At 29.9% G+C, this 22,067-nt stretch overlaps 1 protein-coding gene across 4 annotated transcripts in view; it reads left to right on the top strand.

The window, feature by feature from the left end:
• The window catches only part of snu (ABC-type transporter snustorr), a 69,170-nt gene that overhangs the window by 29,301 nt on the left and 17,802 nt on the right, over positions 1–22,067 (top strand). For all 4 annotated transcript variants that reach the window (XM_071179806.2, XM_071179808.2, XM_071179809.2 and 1 more), the window contains 4 exons: positions 11,029–11,136; positions 12,393–12,486; positions 14,377–14,565; positions 20,434–20,633. In XM_071179806.2, coding sequence (XP_071035907.2) covers positions 11,029–11,136; positions 12,393–12,486; positions 14,377–14,565; positions 20,434–20,633 — 591 coding nt within the window. The remainder of the gene's footprint in view (positions 1–11,028; positions 11,137–12,392; positions 12,487–14,376; positions 14,566–20,433; positions 20,634–22,067) is intronic.

Genomic DNA, 22,067 nt, shown 5'->3' with positions numbered 1-22,067 from the left:
ATTATAATAACGTTTCTGATTTTTCCTGACTTTATTGATAACTAGCTGTACCCTGCGTGCGTTGCAACGCTTTCAATTTGAATTTGAATTTTGTATTTAAGTGTGTAAATGACATTTGCGATTATGATTTGAAATGCAAATTTTATTTAATGGTGAAAAAAACCAGTGATAGTCTCAGCAGTTAATTCTCTAGGATATCATTAGTGCATTTTCAAACAGACATGTATGGTGATGCACACGGAGCATGAAACATATTTTGGACAATGATCTGAAATAAGACTGGATCTATGGTGACATCAAGAATTTCTGCTGATATCTGATCAGTTTGGCAAGGTGGTTTTTTTTTCAATAAGCCAAATTAGAATGTGTGCCTGAGGCAATCCTCGTTTTTGCCATTCAATAGAGTACACCCAACACCGTGTCTCTCTAAAAACATGACGCTTCACAATGAAATCAAGTAAAGATTATCATTTTTGTTTGAACACACGTGCTGTAATATCATGACGATCCGATGATGATTGTCCTGGTAACAAAATATCTCTAATTTCAACCCAAGCAGAATTGCACGTAAATGTAATAAATAAATCTAGGAGCCCATATGCGAGAACATATGTCATTGCATCCTGTGAGTATTCATACATGTGCCTTGGAGTCCAAGGCACATGTATGAATACTCAGACATGTATGAATACTACATTTGCAGGGAGTCCAAGTTTTTCTCCCTGCAAATGTAGTCGGCAATATAATCATTTTCCCCACATCATTAGGATTAACGTTCCCTTATGAAAAAATCGAGGTATAAATGAGGTATAAACGAGGTATATTTTAAAGGTATAAAGGAGGTTGTTGTTTAAATACGTCGTAAAGGTTGAAAAGGGTGCAAATGAATACCTCAAAATCAACCTCAAATATACCTTAAATATACCTCCAGAGGTATATATGCTTCAGCCTGAAGTATATTTTTTTACACTTGTGGAAGTATTTATTCAACAACCTAAGGTGTGCCATTTTACACTTCAGGTAATTATAAATCAACCTCAGGTGTATTTTGTTCGACTTCAGGTAATTATTTTTCAACCTCAGGTATCTAATTTTATGCTTGTAGAGGTAGATATTTTTCAACCTATGGTGTGTCATTTTACACTTCAGCTTATTATAAATCTACCTCAGGTGTATTTTGTTCGACATCAGGTAATTGTTTTTCAACCTCAGGTATATAATTTTATGCTTGTAGAGGTACATATTTATCAACCTGTGGTGTGTCGTTTTACACTTCTGGTTGTTATAAATCAACCTGAAATGTATTTTGTTCTACCTCAGGTAATTATTCTTCAACCTCAAGTATATAATTTTATGCTTGTAGAGGTATATATTTTTCAACCTAAGATGGGCCATATTACACTTCTGGTTGTTATAAATCAACCTGAAGTGTATTTTCAACAATTGGAAAGGTTATTTTTAATTAGCGCCATGTGTTCCATGTTCTACCTTAAGTTATTATTTCGTAACCTCAAGTATATATTTTTGTATTTTTAGAAGTATTAATTTATCAACCAAAGATGTTTTTTTTAGCACTTACGAAGGTGAGGTGTTATACGGACCACCTAGTTTATTAATTTTTAGACTCACTATATAAAAAATATAATATATATATAAAGATATTATATATATTATATTAAGAATAATGTACATTACATTTTTTTCACTAGTAGAGATCATTTATCAACCTGAAATTTTTAATATTAAACCTTCGGCAGTAATTGCTTCTTTTGTTAAGCTATAAAAGAAAGTTTCAAATGCATAATTCTTCTATAATTTTATTAGATTGATTTAAATCATCTTAAAATAACACTTATCCAAATTCTACAGTTAGTAAAAATTATTTATGGGAACTCATACTCGTATTTTTAGAAGATAGTTGTCTAAGGTGCTTGAATTTTTAAAACTATAAAACTACAAATTTAAATAATTAGTCAACTGAAATTCAAAGTTCTTTTATTTAAAACTAAAATTTCACTTTTTTTACAAACCAACAAAATTATTTTAAATACTGTTTCCGTCTACATGTTGAAACTTGTAATTATTGGAACCTAAAAGGAAAAAAAATATAAATTAGTAAGAAAGTCATATTTACAAAAATAGTGGCAGGTCTTAAAATATTAGAAAGTATTTTTTTTATCATTGAAATTAACTGGATGAAATTAATTTTCCTTTTCAGATAAATATCTTCTGCCATTTCTATTCAATCCTCGTAGCTAAAAAGCATGACATGTATCACAGCCACAAAATAAAATACACTGAAGACAGTATTACCATTAACAATATTTACAGAAATTCAAATATACAGGATGTTTATAAAGTCTCGGACCCATTTTGATGTTTAATAACTCATAAAATAATAAAGATAGATTAAAATTAATAACATAAATGGTTAGATAGACTCAAAAACTTTCTTCATGAAACCTTGTCAAAACCTTGTCAATGAACTTCCATGTGTGCCCCCTTCGTCGTACGGAGAATATCAAGTCGATAGTCACTTTCACGCCAGGTAGCGGCAAGCATGTCGGCATCCACAGAGGCTATTGCGGTTGTAATTCTGGCTTTTAGGCCATCAATGTTCGACACGATCCTCCTGTAAACATTGTCCTTTATAAATCCCCAAAGAAAAAAGTCCAGCGGCGTTATATCAGGTGATCTGGGTGGCCAAGGAATTGGACCTCCTCGCCCAATCCATCTTCCTGTAAAATGGTCATTCAAAGAACTACGAACGATGATACCCCAATGAGGTGGTGCACCATCTTGTTGCAAAAAGACATGTGGCTGAAGCTCTTCTAGTTGGGGAAATACGAAGTTTTCCAACGTGTCTAAGTATACGACAGATGAGATTGTCTTTTCTGTAAAAAAGAAAGCTACCTCTCGTGAAATTGACTATCGACTTGATCTTCTCCGTGCGACGAAGGGGGCACACGTGGAAGTTCATTGACAAGGGTCATGAAACTTTTTGAGTCTATCTAACCATTAATGTTATTAATTTTAATCTATCTTTATTATTTTATGAGTTATTAAACATCAAAATGGGTCCGGGACTTTATAAACACCCTGTATAATTCCAATCTTATTATGCAATTTTAACACTTTTTATTTTTCTATACATCTGTAACATCATGGTACTTGTAAGTTTAATAATTAGATTTCCTTCCCTTTCTTTTTTAAAAATCTTTAAACTCAATAAACCTAGTCTATATTTTTCAACTTTTTGTCAGACTTCATGAAACTAGCAGCTTTTTTTTTAAATTTTTGACGCTGATTCTGAAAAGGACTTATGTTATTGTCAATCACATCAGAGTTTCTTAAAAAATAGTTATTTTAATAATTTTTAATCAATGTAATCAAGAATCTACAATCGTTTAATAAATTAAAATTTTAAAGTTATGTACCAATTTTTATTCTTTTTTTACACTCAATCGAATAGAACAAATTACAAGCTGATAAGGAGCATTTATTTTAAAGTTGTGAGTAATTTTATGTGAGGAAAATGTCTAAGAGAGAATGATTTGAAATAATACTTTTAAAACAAGTTGAGTATAATATCTCCTATATAACTTATAATACCGAGCGGAATAAAACTAATAGTTAGTTGTTACAAACACTTGTTTAAATATAAATACACATCCCATAGGATGAACCTCAAAATAATGCATATTACTTTCAACAATAAATGTTTTTATTTGCAATTGATTTTATTCAATTCAGGATTAAAATTGCATACTATACTGACTTATTTCTAAAATATTTAAGATTTCCGAAATTCGCACATTTTTGAAGTAGTGAACCATAAACAGCTGCATGAAAAAGCTCATAACCTTGAAACAAATTGTCATATAAACTTGAAATCGGATTTAATTTCATTCTGTCCAATATTCTAATAAGTAATAACAATCTGCTTAGTAAATAATTAACGTGGGTAAAATGCGAGAAAATAACATGTAGTGAAAATAGCAGTTTTGTGATCAAACATGAAGAAGTGAGCTAGTACAGTTACTAGTTTTCAATTATCAAATATCTAGCAAACTATTGTTATCAACAATTACATAAATTCTGTAGTTTATTAGGAGAGATTACTTTTTCTTTTAGGTATAAATTCAGAACTATATCCTAGGGGAACGCTGAGCAGTAGCTTGCTTGTCTCTTTTTCTGCGCCGCCGCGCATGTGCTATTTACAGCCTATGCCATCTCAGTAATATCAGGGAACTGTGGATAAGTTCTGTAAATATATATATATATATATATATATATATATAAACAATAATATAAACTTTGCAACAAATATCCAAACGATAAGCATACAGCTATAGTAGAATTTCAAAGCAAAATTGCTATTTTAAAAATCTTTCAATTTTCAAAGATTTATTTATAAGAGAAATTGTGAACATTTTTCTCAATTAATCAGCGTGCATACTGCTACGTTAAAACATATACATTTAAGCAAAATAAAAAGAATAGTTCTATTTGACTGAACTACAAACAATAAAATATACTGCGCATAACCTGCTGTAACGATTCACCAGTAATGTTACCCAAAACAGTGACGAGAAATATTTCGGTTATTCTCTCTTATTGCTAAGCCTACAACGATAGCCTCTAAGAATATCCTCCAACTTAAATTATTTAAGATCAGGACGCGTCGTTAAAACAAAAATAATAAAATTTAAGTTTCAAAATTGAAGCATATTTGATTAAAAGTGATAAAACTAAATTAATAAATGTCAAGCACACTTACCGAATTTCGAATAGACTTTCGATTGTCAACACACACGCCATTTGCCGGCTCGCATGGAACTCTGGGAAGTGAGTTGGTTAATATGAAGTGCACTTTAAGCAACCTTAAAACAAGCTTAGGTATAAATAAAATGACTTCAACACCTCAATAAATTCCTCACTCTCGTTAGTTGAAATAAGGTTGATTTTTTTATACCTCATAAATACCTCTTTTGTTACAAGTGTAAGAGAAACAACCTCGCATACCTTAAAAATCATCTTATCAGTCTGGATGATTTGAAGTGAATTTAAAACAACCTCAAAATAAGCTTAGGTATAAATAAAATGACTTCATATACCTCAATAAATACCTTTTTATCGTTAGTTGAAATAAGGTAAAAAATTTTATACCTCAAAAATACCTCTTTTGTTACAAGTGTAAGAAAATAAACCTGGTATGCCTTAAAAATCTCCTTATCAGTCTGGTTGATTTGAAGTGAATTTTAAACAACCTCAAAACAAGCTGAAGTATACATAAATCAACCTCGTACACCTTAATTACAACCTTTACGAGGTATAATTTTTATTGCTGTTTTCTCTGCAACCTTAAATATACCTCAAAACAACCTTAATACCTCAAAAATACCTCAAATCAACCTAAAATATACCTTAAATTTTCATAAGGGTTACCATCATTAATTATTGCATCCCGTAAATGAATGCATTCTTCTGAACGTAATTTGGTTTGATTTAATTTAATATACAGTAGGCGTTCAGTTTCAATTTTCGCATACATATCGATAATGTATTAATGAACTAATTGTCGACATTTTAAAGTATGATTATCAGCGTTTTGGCAATCATTAATCTATATGCATAAAAATTTATTGCACTTGCTTTCTTATTGGTTTTCTCGCCTGTTTGCGGACTTCTTAATTTTATGTTAAAATAATATCCCTCCTCTCCTCACCAAAATAAAATAGGATATTGCAATGCATCATATGATCGATAAGTTTCTGAGAACTCTTTGAACGTCACGATTTCTGCGATGAAGAACTGTATCGCGGGAGGTAAATTCTTCGCCAACTATAACAATAGCCACTTCATCCAATGTTGGCGCATTGTATTTTTCTTTGTGGTGGCCTACAGGTGTTTTTTCAGCTCTAATAACAACTTTGTAAATATCGGATGACATTTAGTCAAGGGCAATTGTGAACAGCCTAATTAACTGATTATGTTGATCGAAAAATTTTTGTAATACGGTAACAATTTTTCGTTTAGTGCCATTGTTTACCTGACAACGTTGATTGACTTGATCATTTGTGTTATCCATGAAATAAATTTGTAGAAATTTATGATCTGCGTTAGGCATTGAAAGAAGTGATCCAGCACGATGATAAATTTGGCCTTGCACTTTGAATGTTGGGATGTAATTCTCGTTCACGATACGTGTAGCACCGAATAAAGTAATTTAGAAACACGAATTGTACCGGCGTATATGCGCCAAAAAATGTTTCGATTGGTTTGTTTGACCTGATACGAAGGTTGATAATGTCTCGGCAGGCGACGTAAAATCTTGTAGTTTCAGTATGCCTCTAGAACAGCAAATTTCAGCTGTTTTATTTTTAAATTTGAGAGCATTACAAAACATACATAATTGATATATTTCTCCGATCATGACACTTGGGGGAAGACTATAGTTTGTTGTAGGATCATAGTGAAATGCACTGAAATTCAAATCAGAGTATTGGCAGCGTCTGAATAGCGAAATGCGTTCTCGGTCGGTTTTCATTCTTGCTTCCCGTTGCTCTGATGTTTCCGACGAACGGGCTTGTGTAGTTCGTAGTTGATTTGTTGACAGTCTTCTTTCCTGTTGCTCAGACGTTTCTAAGGAACGGGCAAAAGCATTCTGTTCTCGATTAGTTTCAAGTCTTTTTCCCGTTGCTCCGATGTTTCTGAAACACGGGTAGTTCTCTTTTTGCGCGCTTGAGATGTCGACCGACTAAGAGCGATTTGCTTAGGCGGCATATTTTTGCAAATATTCTTTCTGACAAAGAAAAAGAAATGTAAAAGTTGACAGTGGTCGCAAATTTGCTAAATCGAAATATCACATACATATTTTAAATAATAAAAAGAGCAATAAAAATGAGATGAATAAGAAATATGAAAATTATAAGATTTAAAACAAAAATCAATTTTATAAATGAAAGAAATAAAATGGATGAATTCGAAAACTTTGCATAAATAAACAAACAAACTAATAGTTTTCAAATGACAACTGTCACAGCACTGAAATCTTCGAAAACTATATTTAATTGTGCCAACCTAAAATTACGTACTAAATATAAATATTTCTGAAAACGTGCAATTTGAATGACATTTGCTTTTGTCTTTATAAATATTTATTAAACAGTTTTCACAGTACTGAATCCGTGATACGACCAACAATTAAGAAATCTATTCTCGTTGATTTTACTTGCTTGTGCTCACCTGACATAAAGAAACGCGCGAATTAAAAATTAAAGTATATGCAATTTACTTTAATTTACTTTTCTAAATGAATAGAGTTATAAGATAGAAAATATCACTGTTGTTATCTTCAAGATATTTGAAAACTGAATCGTTTATAGCAAAATTTAAAACAATGGCTAGCTTTTAACCAATCAGAAAATTCCATTTCGACTTTCACTGATATCGCTGGAACGGTTTATCGCAGAATGTTCTAATGTCGACAGAAACCTTCCTCGTGCTTTGAACTATCTGTATGCCAAGTTTCATAGCTTTCTGTCGGATGGTTTAGGAGTCTATAGAGGACAGACAGACAGACATTCACTTTTATATATATAGATTAGCTACTCCTAATATATATGCATTTTAGATTTAAATTTGACGAATATTCTACAAATATATTTGAGTGTAAATATTGCCGATCATCCTGTATTAAGAGTAACGTATACTTAGTCCACGTATGTAAATGAAGTTTAAAAAAATCCCATTATTCGAAGTTTATTTACACATTGTTCTATAACACATTGGTAACAACTACAACATATTCCAAATATAAATACGTTAATACTATCTCTTTAACTAAACTGAAACCGAAAAAACTGAAAGTTCTGAACCACTTTTTTTTCCTGATTATAACGAATATGTTTATTTATGATATTTTTTTACAATAAATTCTGCACTGTATTTGTTAATAAGTGGCAGTAATCACGGTTACTTTATTTCTTCTGAATAAAAAAAGAAATAAAATGTTTTTACTGTCAGTTTTGTAAAAACTCCGTGTAAGTGGCAGATCTACATGAAAGATTTAGTGACTACACTTTTAATTAATTTTAAAAAAAACAAACACTGTTCCTGTTTATCACGGTAGCTACGATCTCGTCATTTAATATGCTTACATATTGTGTGAATTAATCATAAACACTTAGGTGCCAACTTGGAAGGGCATTGAAAAAATTGTTTTCTTATTGGTAGCAGCAGTTATGTTTTAACGTAAATATCTTAATTTTAAAAGTTAAATATTAAATTGTTTTACCTACCATGACAAATCAATAATTCAAGCATTTATAAATAACATATATTATATGGATATCTGCGGACCTGGAAAGTCATGAATTTCGGTATTGAGCAAAATTTGACATGAAATGTCATCATTTTAACTATTTTTTTAAAAAAATCATGAAAAGTTATGGATTTAGGTCGCTGAAAATTTAATTTTTAAAATGGAATTTACCCCCCCCCCCCAATTTCATGGTGTTCCAAATATCTGAATTTGTAACAAAATCCTCACTCACAGTCATATTTTATTAAAATATAAAATGTTTTTATCATGCTCTTTAAAAATTATAGTGTTCTTTCGAGAAATGAAAGAAAAAACATAATTTCTGAAGCGAATTTTCTTTTAAACCTCTGTGATTTCAGAATTTTCGTTATAATTAATTAGTATTTTATAAATTTAAAATTCTAGCGGAAGCAAGCCTGTCGAATTTTTTTTTTTTCATTCCGAAAGGAGAACAAAAAAATCAGGAGTATTTCTTTCCTTTTCGATTAACAAGAAAAGTATCTTTAAAATATAATTCTGCAGAAAAAAAAGAAAAGAAAAATATTTGCTTTTGCACTTTTTCAGCTATTTTATTGCTTCAACTCTTTCTTTACCCTGTTATTTAAATTTAAAATCTACAAATATGAAGATGCAGAGTATAACAGTTTTGGTTATACTTATCATTTCAATTAATGTCATTACAATGTTTTTTTAAATTTATTGCTGTGTTTTTGTTGGAGAAAATAGTAACTTCGTTAAGTCATGAAAAATTCTTGGAATTAGTCATGGAAAGTCATAAATTTGAAAATCTAAAATGTAGCAGATATCCTGTAGTTAGACAAGTATGCTAAAAAAAACTGCAGCAGTCTTGGTGTTTCAGCACCAAGCAGTTTGGACGGACCTCATGCTGATACCCAAGGCCGGATTAACCATTAAGCAAACTAAGCACGTGCGTAGGGCATCAGAGGATAGAGGGGCACCACAAAGCCTAACTAAATGTTCGCAATACACAATTGTTTTTCGAAACATTGCATTTTTCTACATAACAACCATTTCCAAGTGCGAATTTTTTCATAACAAAAGAAGAAAAAAAGTGTTTTGCATAAAAATTTCTTGTTCTTATAATGAAATTAGGTAGTGAATTTCTATGCGATAAAATCTCTATCTACTTATCTATTACAATGATTTTATAACATACTGCTACGATTTATGTTTACAGAATATTTTCCGCAGTAGTAGCAAAGTCAATACTTCAGCAATTTGATTTTTTTTTATGGAAAAAAATTTGATTTAAAAAAAATGCTTAAAAAATTTCGATGTGGTGATTTGATGATAAAAAAATTTGATTTTTGATGTAAAAAAAAAAACTGTGTTATGCATTTTTGCAGTTTTTGTTTAGGTTTTTGTTTTTATGTGCTGCACCTTTTTATAAAAATATTTGCTTTCATTATATTTTTAATTAATATTCTCATTGCAACTGGAAAAAGCAATCGGTAAATTACGTAAAGGTTGTGTTGGCACCTATTGATTTCAAAATTTTCGTTAAATAAATTTTTTTATTCACTAAAGGAAGAAAAAATAGTTTTGCGATTAAAAAAAGTGGGAAAAAACTATTTAGATATGCATAGTGTAAACCTAAATAAATATCTTACATGACACTTTTACGTTTTTTGGGAATTATTTTTTCTAACGTTAGAGAATGCCATGCATTTAATCTAATGAATCTCTATTATGTTTCCTTAGATTTTTTTCATATAATTATTAATTTACGAGGTCTAAGCCAATTTCCCCATTAAATTTTATACGAAGAATTTCGAAATATATATCTTCAGTTAGTTGTTATAGAAAACACTGTCTAAATAGTTAAGTGCCAATAAAACTTAAATTAAAAAAAATTATTTATTTTTTTAAATTTTTTTTAAATTTCATTTCGAATGAAAAATGTTTTCACAAAACTTGTAATAGCAGTTATGGATTATTTTTTTATATTATTTTGATTTTTTGTTTTAATTTAAATAAATATTTTCTTTTAAAAAATCTTATTTTTATCTTTTGAATTAACTCGCGACTTAATAGTGGATATAATTATAATTGCAAGAGGGGGGCACCAAAATATTTTCAGTGTTTAGGGCCTCAAGAGGTCTTAATCCAGCTCTGCTGATACCTCACTTCATTTCAACAGTTCAAAAACTTTTCTGAGCAAACTACTCTTATCATGTCAAATTTGATTATTCTTTCGAGCAAGATGCTCGAGGATTTCAACAAATCAAAAATGTAGCTGATCACAAAGTTTAATTAAAAACATTTGGAAGGGGTAAGGGCTGCTTCGCGGTCTAGGCTCCCAATTCCCAATCGATACTAGGACTAGACAGGTATGCTCATAAATGTTGGCGAAGTCATTTGATTTTTTATATACCTTAAGCATTATTATGCTGCGCTCTTTGGAAAAATTTCTCCAAGTAGTAGCTAAATTTATATTACTATTCTTTGTTTTGAAAAAGTGATCTAAAGTTATTTTCAACACCACGACATATAAATATCATATGAAACGCCACTTTGTTCTAGCTCTCTTGTGGTGAGGCTTTTAAAATGTTTGTGAAATTATCAAAAGTTCTGAAAGCTTTTGATTTTAATTGTTAATCACTCTATAAAATATTTTGAAAAAAGCGTAGTGGTTGGAAGCTGACTTGAAACTTTATTGCTGTTTCTTTTTTATTGCTTAGTGGCGGTCAACAAAGACGAGTATCATTTGCTGTTGCACTAATTCACAAGCCACCACTCATCATTCTAGATGAACCAACAGTAGGTGTAGATCCTCTTCTCAGGAAAAGGTAACTTTTTCATATATTTTTAGCATAATTTGACTCATGATTTAAATTTAAGTACTAAAAAGTTCTTAAAACTTTTACCAAACTGTTTTTTTTTTTTTTTTTTTTAAATTTTTTATTATTATTATTTTTTTTTTAGCTATAAAGCTTCCCGAATTTTATCGATTTTGAAATTTGAAACCTTTTGTAAGATGTGTAATATGATTGACAGCTAAATTATGCAAAATAATAATAATAATATTAGCAGTAAAAAAATTTTTTTTTTCATTACATGCTCTTTATCATTACAAAATATGACAAAAAACTAATTGGAAAAAAAAAGTTTCTATAATCTGTATCGCTAGGTTTAAGGAATAAAATGCATATTTTTCTTATGTATGAAAAATTCAAATTTTGTAGCTAATAAATGTCCACAAATAATTTTATCTTTCACGTTGTTTTTGAAATCAGCATAAATGTCAATTTTAGAACTAAATATGATTACATACATTATTAACGTGTCTTGGTAATCAAAATATCGTGTTTCACTCAAAAAAATGTGGGAAAATGACATACTTTTTCGACCACTACTGCATTGTAAATAGGAAGCTGCTGCCACTGAACAAGGGAAAACATGCTTTAAACGTTTCGAATCAATTTCTATTTTTTTCTGGTATATAACATTCAAAAATACGTTGTTTTGTTTGTAATTTTTAATTGGTTCCCTAAACACATTCGCATCTTAATTTAGCACAAATTTTCAGATTAAAGTGGGAATAATCGCTAATCGCATTGGTTTAAGATATAAAATTTATAAGGAAATCTGCTTAGTTTACTTAAAAGCTTTGTTGTTGTTCTTCTTTTTTTTTTTTTTTTTTGTAAGATGGTGATAAATAGCAAAAAAAAAGAAAAAAAATGGATTTTAATTTTATTTTCAGTTCAATTTTAAAAATCATAACCGGAAAAAAATCAAACTGAAATTGAATTTTTTTTTTAATTGTAAATATTTTGTATCGTTATTTTACATAAACGCATTCAAAATGAGGATGTTTTGCGTTAATAACTTTCTAGTTTGTTTAAGGAACATAAAAACATCACTCATCTTAAAATAAACCTTTCAATTTTAGGTTTAATATTTTTATTCACGTTTCCTGGAGTAAATAACAGCATTTTAATTACTAAGAGCAAATAATTAAATACAATAAATTAAGTGAAAAATAAAATGAAAATCCTAGGAATTTAAAGATTTGTAAGAAAATTGTGTGTTTTTCTTCCAATAGCATATGGAATCATCTTCAAAACCTCGCAGCCAGAGACTTAATTACAATTGTCATCACAACTCATTATGTTGAAGAAGCACGCCAAGCACAAGTAGTAAGTTGATTTCAAATTATTAATTAATCACTATAAAACGGGGGACGATATTTCTTTTAAATAATAACAATATACTGGGTGTTCCATAACCACTACCCACAGTATATCTTTTTTTAGAATTCAAAACATAAAAATAAAGTGAAAACATTAAGAGTTCAATAAGAATATTGAAGGAAGGGAAAAAATGTCGTTGAAATCCACTGTAAAGAAAGGCAGCATGAAAACATAACCAGTCTCGTTGCCCATAAATAAAACTAGAAGATATTTTTAACTATCGCCGTTCAAGCCCTTTCTGTCCCCAAGCAATCAAACAGGCCTTTTTGTTTTTAGTCCTACCTTCTAGAGTAGTGATTCGTATGATTTCGCTACTCATTTTTTCTTCATTTAAGTATTAATTTACGACTCATAATACGTATACTTTTTTACTTCAATTTTGATAGAAAAATCGAGTCGAGCTTAAGAAAAAATTTGTCAAATTTAAAATATTTTAACGAAATTTAGGAAAATATGAAGTCATAATGAATTTCTAGCAGAATTAAATTTCTTGCAAATGAAATGTGTTAGTTCTATAAAGATTTATTTTTAGAATTTAATTTTCGCACATCAGCATCTATATAGAAAAAGAAGTTTACGGTTATTTTTTTATTTAAAGGAAGTTTATAAGATGTAAGCCTTAAAGGAGCATGGAATTAAAAGTTAAATGGCATTAGACTGTAACACGTGACTTTAGTGTAATATGTTAAAGCAGCAGTAGCCAAGCTTTTGATCTCAACGGACCACCTCAGCAGAAAATATTCTAACTCGGGAATCAATACCACTTTTTTTGAAGGAGAGGGAAGATTCTCCTAATAGGAATGAAAGCGGATTTTTAAATGTCTCCCTTCAAATCAGAATCGAGGTATTTCAGCGATTTTAAAAAATTGTGCTAATTAAAAGTTATTCATGTTAGCCGGTTGTCATATGACTACACTGCTTATTTTCAATGAAATTTTTAAACATGACGATCGGGGCCGGGATAGCCTGGTCGGTAGGGCTCTGGGCCCATATCCAAGAGGATCTCAAGAGTCTCCAAGTCCTCCATGTTCCCACAACAAATCAATACCTCTGGGGGTACTGATCCAGGAGTTTTCTTGTCTTCTGGATTGGTTCAAGATTACAAGGCTACGGAGTTGAACGTTAGTAGTCGTAAACCCATGAAATTGGGTCGGCTGTTCAACGACGGTTATAAAATAAAATAAAAACATGACGATCGAGCCGCGATGGCTCAGGCGATAGAGGGTTCGCCTTCAAATAAGGTGAACCGGGTTCGAATCCAGCGATGGTTGTTCGATACGAATCCGTGTCCGGTTTGCACCGACCACAGTGCTGACGTGAAATATCCTCAATGGTAGACAGATCATGGGTTAGAGTCCCTTCGCCGTCAGGCTAGCCGTGGGAGGTTCTCGTGGTCTTCCTCTCCATGTAACGCATTGTGGGTTAGTTCCATCAAAAAGTCCTCCAAGAAGGCACATTTCTCCCAATACTTGATCCAGGAGTTCCCTTGTCCTCTGGATTGGGTTCAAACTTACAAGGCTACGGAGTTGAACATAAGTAGTCGTAAACCCAAAAATTGGGTCGGCTGTTCAATGACGGTTATAAAATAAAATAAAAAACATGACGATCAATGAGATGATGATGATGATGGTTAATTAAAGTTACAATAAGTGTAATACTATTCAATCAGTGTGACTTTACATCAGAGGCAAGGAGGGATAATTTTGACTGATGCTACCAAAACAACTAACCTCTTTCGTCAATAATTGTTTCGTGGACCACCAATGGTCCATCATTTAGCTTCCTCTTTGTTAGAGTATCGTTCATGTTTTGAAAGAGCATTCTCATTTATTTCAGGTTGGCTTCATGAGAGATGGTCATTTATTGGCCGAAGCAAATCCAGAAACTTTGATCACGCAATTCAATGCTCTTACCTTGGAAGATGTATTTTTAAAGTTGTGCCTCAAAGAGAGCGAATCTCTTGAAATCGCTGTCAACGGAAGTAAAGAACAACTCGAAATGCAAGATGTTTGGGTTCCCAGAAAAGTAAGTTTCCTGGACAAAATGATTTGAGAACCCTTTCTCTTGTTAAACTCACTTTTCATAAATTTTTTTATAATTTAACCCTTTGAAGCAGAAAGTTTTTACTAATCATATTTTTCATTTTTTTATTAATTTAAACTAAAAATAAGTGAAAAATATTACATTCAGCATTTTATGTAACTATGGTTATGAAATACAGCATGAAACAGTGGTGTCTTTTTCTGCGCTAAAAGTAAAATCTTCCGAATATGGCTCACTTCCACAAAAAAAAATTTTTAATTTACACTTATTTAGATCTAAAAGAAATAATTATTCATCACTGAAATTTTTTCATTTACAAAACAAATTATTGATACATTTTTGAATATGAATGGATCAAAGTTCTTTTTTTGGATTTTATATTTTAGTACAAATATTTGATTCCGATAGACTAACAGATTTTTTTCAGTAACTATTAGACCGCTTTTTATAATTAAAAAACACCAAAATATATTTTTTGCATGTAATTAGAGCATCAGAAAAAAATTTATAAAAGGGATACTGGTGTCTCATCAGCGTCAAAGGGTGAAAGTATCAGGGATAAAGTTCAAAAATATTATACAGCCCTTAATTAGTTTCCTCATATTGGACGTTTTAGCAAAAGACAATAATTTTTTTTTTTTTTTTTTTTTAAACAGAGTTGCAATCAAAAGTAAGAAAAAGTTATTTATCACAGTTCGAATTTTTCATTCAAAATAAAACAAAGCTGTGTGAAATTATTATTTTTATTACTATTCTTATTAAAATTAAAAATAGTATTTCATCATTGTAAGTGATAAAACAATCGATTTCAGATAGAATTATCTGGTTTTAGCTTTGACTTATCCGTTTTGACATACTTTAGCTTCCAATACTTGTTTTAACAGTCTGAATTAACTCAGATAATCAAAATTTATTTACATGTATTAATATTTATTAATTTTGGTTTTTAATAGATCTTTTGCTAACAAAATAAATGTTTAATTTTTTCTTCACTTATTTACTAGTTATTTTTTATTAGTAGTCCCCATTAATAGAAACTAAATTTTCTGCTAAAATATCCCAGACTGTGTTATAAAATTAAAGGAGCTACAAAAGCCGCCATGCCAGACGCCACGGTGTTTAGGACAATACTCTGCCATTGTGAAGGGCATGGATTTAAAAGTCGCGGAGGCTCAGGGGATAGAGCGTTCGCCTTCCAATGAGGTGCTTCAGGTTCGAATCCTAGCGGTGGCTGGTGGATCATAATTTTGGTGCCGGCTCGCACAGTGCTGACCCACTGGGTGACAGATAATGAGTTAAAACCTCTTTTACGTCGAGTTAACAGAAAGATTTTCGTGGTTTTCATCTCTATTTAACGCGAATGCTGATTAGATCCATCAAAAAGTTCTCTATAAAAGCTAATTTGTCCCAATGCTTGATAAGCTTTGATAGTCGTAAATTAGAATAGGGTCAGCTGTTCAACGCCGGTTATAATATAAAATATAAGTTCTCTAAGATTCATATCTATAGGAAGGTAAAAGCAGCCGGTGCTCAACGTGAACCACATTCCCACTATCATGCCATTGATCTCGAAATTGTAGGACCTAACTTTCTCTGATCCCTGCGGTAGACAACTAGCTTTTGCTGCATTGCTTCACTTTTCTAAGCATGAAATAAAGTTTAAGTGTCTGCAAATCTTTCTATATAAAAATGGATATGAATCTGTGCGTGGGAGTCCTTTAAATCAATGAAATTTGACATACAGATAGTTTGAAGCACGAGGAAGGTCAATGTCGACATTAGAACATTCTACGATGAACCGTTCAAGTATGATAAGCGAAGAACAAAATGGTGTTTTCTGATTGATTAAGCATTAGACCACATATTTTAAAGATAGCATCAGTGATAATTGCTAGCTTATAGCTCTATTTGATCAAAAAACAGCTCATTGCATGTATTCAAATATTTCATTATTTTATATTCGCAATGTCAGATAAATTCTATGAACAACATTGCGTGGTAGCACGCGTGCATGTCATCAAATTTATACTTTTAAACTTGTTTGATACCTCGCGTTTTTTTTAAATATTGATATTTGTTCTTTTACGACGGGTTTCTAAAAAAATAATTATTTAAAATCAACAGTAATTGAATAGAAAAAAAATATTTATATGTATTTAAAGGCAAAATTAATGGGAATATTGTACAAATTCGTTTATGAGAAATTTTTATTATTAATGACGCCAATGATGCTTAATTAATTTTGGCAATATATGCATATTGAAATAAAAGAAATAAACTATGTACTAGGAAGCAAAAGTAATGAAGTAAAGGTATGATAGAAGAAATCGTTATACTATTATGGACGACAATACTCAATTAATTTTGGTAATATGTTAATTAAAATAAAAAAAACTTATGTACTATAAAGCAAATATAATGGGGAAGAAATACTTATTCATTTTGGGAAGCCGTAAAAAATCGCCGTATTATTTTTGACATCAATGTTTAATTAATATTGATAATATGTATTAATTGAAATAAAATAAAATATCCTACATTCTGAAAAGCAAAGTTAAAGGAGAAAAGGTTGATAGGAAATCCATTTAGGAAAACCATAGAAAATCACCATTCACAGATGACGCTTAATCAACTGACAGTAATATGAACATACTACTGATATTATGTTAATTGGTGCAGTTTTGATAAGAATTCTACAACGGGTTTTCCGTAGTTTCAGAAAATATTTTTTTCCAGTGATAGCAAAGATAGTGTATTAATATTTTAATGAATTAAAAGTAGAATAACTTTTTTCCTAATCAAGTTCTGATATGAATTATATTTTAAAAAAAATGGCTTCAGTTGGCTGCTACTAACAAAAGTATTTCGCACAAAACTCGAATGTTGAAGGTGACGGATTATGTAATAAGTACCAAATATACTAATATAGGTATAAAATATTATACCGATATATTTGGTGATAATTAAATTCGCAAAACTTCAAAGCAGTTTTAATACCGATACTTTGGAAATAAGTGTTTTACGGCCTCTCAAAAGAGATATGTACCAGAGAAAATTTCTTGATAGTGATAAATTTTGACTATCATGAGTTCGGCACGAGCAATGGCATCATATACCAAGTGACGCTAAATACATTTAATCTTTATTCTAATGGGATGAATTGCATAAAAAATATTTAAAAAAAAAACGAGTTTTTCTTGCTTTAATAACGTAAAGCCAACAAAAAAGGGCAACAAATAATATTAAATGAAAACAATTAAATTATTTTAGCTATATTAATTAAAAAAACTTAGTGGGTTAGAACCAAGTTAAGTTAAAAAACTTACACATTTCAGAACGAAAGAAAAGTTGCGTCCGAATTATTTTATTACCAATTCATTAGGAGGCCGGACTAATAATTCTTTATTTTATTTCATTTACCACTGCCTAATTTGAAATAAAAATCATGCAAGCATACTAAACACTTATGTGGATTAGTTATGTTAAGATTAAAGTGAAGGCAAAAACAGTTCTGTTACATTCAGCAATACCCATACTGATGCAACCACCTTTTGTTATTTTCTCTGATTCAATAATTTTCCTAAAAATGTCACTTGCCTGGTTCTTCTATCAAGCTCTTTAATTTTGTTGGTATATGCTTTTCAGTTTGATTTTGTAGTGTTCCTCAGTATTTAATATTGATTCCTTGCATTTTTTAATCACCCAGTGCAAAGAACGGGTATTCAGTAATTTTATAAATAAAATAAAAAAATAAAATAAATTCATTTTTGAAGCATTTCTTCTTTTGCATACCACGTGATATTTGTTGAGTTTTAAAGAAACCCGCGACATATTTTACTATATTTAAAAAAAAGTTATTTAAGTATATTAATAAAAAGATTAATTCAGGGATATTTAATTCATTTCGATACATAATTATTATCAAGCTGGTGTCTTCTTCTAGTATCATAATTCTTTTTGCGCAGGAAAAACTTTTTTTTTTAATAGCAGTTATCTTTTTATAATCGTCGTTGAACAGCCGACACAATTTTTGGGTTTACGACAGCTAATATTCAACTCCGTAGCCACGTAATTTTGAACCCAATCCAGAAGACAAGGGAACTCTTGTATCAATTATTGGGAAAAAATTGCATTCCTGGAGGACTTTTTGATGGATCTAACTCGCATTTGCGTACATGGTGAGGAAAACCACGAGAACCTCCCACGGTTAGTCTGACGGCAAGGGGACTCTAACTCAATATGCGTCTACCACTGAGGATATTTTACGCCAGCACTGTAGTTGGTGTGAGCGGGATGCGGAATTCATATCGTTGGTATTCGAACACGGTTCACCTCATTGGAAGGCGGATGCTCTATCCCCTGAATCACCACGACTCTAACAGCAATATAAACCACTAAATAATCAATACTTTTTATCTCATAATTCTATCGTTGTTAAAAATTGGGAAGATAATCAGAATCGCTGCATTCACAAAACATGTATGCATTTCAATTAATCTATTACAATTAAAGTTTTTATATATAAAATAATAATATGTTTGCATTTTAAAATTATTGGATATTTTCTCCTTTTGATTATCACTCTTTAGTTTTTTATGAAAAGATATCTGCACAATTCGTGCTTATCTATATTTATTTTATTAATTATTTCAGGATTTTGAATTCCATAAATGAGTGCTCAAAAATTTTAAGCAGCTCCTGATAAATTTTTACACTTAAATCATGTTACTACCACGCCTTTTAACAAAAATTAGTACTCAATCGAATTTTTTCGTCAAATATTGGAACAATTTTATTCAAGAAGGACGTCTAATGAACATAGTCAGTTTGAGATGAATTTTTGCTAATGTTTCGTTTAATGGTTGTAGCAAAAACTAGCTAACATTAGTAATTTAGTTTAAAAAAAATATATATTTTTCTATTATTTTTTTTTTTAAATAAAATTTTTAGTACACTTGCGGAATAGTTTCAACTATTGAAGATACATTCTGTTTTGTGACGAGAAGAAGATTTTGGTGAAATTATGTGGAAGGGGGGGGGGGGGTAGTAAGTAAAGCACGCAGACGAAAAAATAAATAAATAAGGTTCCATATGGCTATTTTCGCTCAAGGAATTTATAATTAAAAATATTTGATCCATTCTGTCCATTAGGCAAGAACATTTAAAACGAAATTAATCATGACTTAAGGTTTTTAAAAGTTTGAAAAGTGACAACTATTTCATTAGAAAAAAAAATTAGGCAGAAATCCGCAATATTATATTTAAACTATTTCGATAAAAACAATTTCATATAATTGAAATGTTATTGCGAGATAGATGATAGGACTTTTGTTCCTTTTTAAAAAAAAAAAAATCGAATTTGATGAAATAAAGACGTAAAACATTTATTGTGGTAAAATTTAAAAATCTATTTTAGTACTTATTAAATTTAATTTTTTAAAATTGAAATGAGAGCTAAAATGCGAAACTATCCACTTAAAAAGAAGTTTTACTACAACTTCTTTTTATGGCTAATCAAAAATATTGGAATAGTCTTTCAACTATTCAGAGTATGCTTTCAACTATTCTGAATACTGTCGTGCAATTCAAAAAACTACATAAGTGCTTCACGATTGATTCCGATAAAAGTGGCTTGACAACTATTTTCCATCTATTGCTAATGCTATGAACGCTAAAATTGAATTTCAAAAAGCTGACTAAACGAAATTTATTTTTAAAAAACAATTTTTTTTGTGGTATGTCGCTTACCGTACAAAATGCCAAATATATAAATATTTCAATTTTGAATTTTCTATCGCTTACGTTAATTTTTCAATTGCACGTCAGAATAGTACTCAATCGATTTTTCAGATTCAACGGACTAAATCAAAATCCCAGAACTCAAATAATGCCTACACAGATCAGTGCAAAATAGGTCTTTTGAATAATGATTTTGACCCTGATGTCACTTTGATGAAGGATTCGTCTTGGGGAAGTATATTAAGAACAACAACTGACAGAATGGGTGCTCTCATCAGTAAAAGTTTTCTTCGCCTAAAGAGAAATATCCCGTAAGTAATCCAAATAAAATATATCATTTCATAATCTATAGTAAAAAGACATTGCCCCTAATTGTTAACCCAAAACCTTTATCACATTCTATTCCCTATGAGTTATAAAAAAAGTAATGTTGATCACAACTAGGTGATATTTTTAAAATAAGTAAAAAATAAAAAATAAAAAGAATTAATTAAAAATTGATAAAAAAAAAATTGAAGTTACGGCCATCAACCAATATTTTAAGAGCAATTTTCCTTAACTTTTAATGACAGAAATCGTGCTGAAATGTTCTCATACACATTTTCTTTGCTAAAGTTAATGTTCAATAGATCATCAAGCTTGCTGGCTACAAAAATGTTAGAGGAAATTAAAAGTTCTCTTCCAGAAAAAAAGCTAAGTTTAAAAAGTTATCTACTATTTTTTATTTAAACTTAGTTTTCTATTCCAAAGAAGAAATTTTAAAAAAAAAAATTCGTATTTTAAATGCATTAGGAATTTATCTTTTCAAAATGGAGGTGTCCCTTGCTTTTGATATTCCTTGATTTAATGTTTGTCTTCTTTCTCTTTGGTTCAACTAAATTTTCAATGCAATTTTATACATTTTTAAAGTAAATATTAGTTAACTTTTATATTAAATTTATTATTATAATTTGATTAATTATAACTTTTTACAAAATAAAATTCAACAAAAGTTATTAAGTTTTATAAAACTTTCATATTACTATTTTTATCTTAATTTATAATAAACAATAGCTATCATTATAAAAAAAAATTTTACTTAGATAATGAATAATAGTTTATTTCAACTAATTTAAAAAAATTATGTTTTATGTTTATTATGGTTTACTTATACTTAAATTTAAAATCTATGTTTTAAATTTAACTTCAGCAAATTTGTATGCAATTTCTTTGGAATAAAAAGAAGCCGATAGATCTTTGCAGCAAAACGTACCATAGTCGTAATCAATTTTATGTTTTATTTTATAAAAATGTCTATTGACTGAAGTTAAAAATATTGAAATATTTAAATTTTGTATTAGGCTTTCAGAAGTCAGGTTTACGGAACATAAAAAGCTTATAGGAATTCTTGCTAAATATTCCGAAATATAGTTATATAGAAATAGATGATATTACAAATTTAGCGCGAGTTTGTGAATATGAATCATTTCCTTTCGAAAAGCTACAAAAAAATTCTACGCCGACCGAAATAGTATTGGTATACTTCTGTTATTATGTATATGTTACTAGTTTTTTGTATGTTAATTTTGTGTGTATTCAAACAGCAAATAAAAAATATGAGCAGTAATTTCCGAAATTGACTAATATAAATAGGTTATTCCAAGTTTAACTGTTTGGTGACGTGATATAGCTCTGATAGGGTAATGATTTATAACAATTTCATTAAAACAATATAGCGATTTAGTAAGAAATTTCTAAAACGTAAC

Source organism: Parasteatoda tepidariorum, chromosome 1 (assembly GCF_982258835.1).
Source record: "Parasteatoda tepidariorum strain Cologne lab strain chromosome 1, Ptep-v5.0, whole genome shotgun sequence".
In the NCBI taxonomy this organism is placed as follows: domain Eukaryota; kingdom Metazoa; phylum Arthropoda; class Arachnida; order Araneae; family Theridiidae; genus Parasteatoda; species Parasteatoda tepidariorum.
The sequence above is the reverse complement of the archived record's forward strand: the minus strand, read 5'-3'. Positions and strand labels throughout refer to the sequence as shown.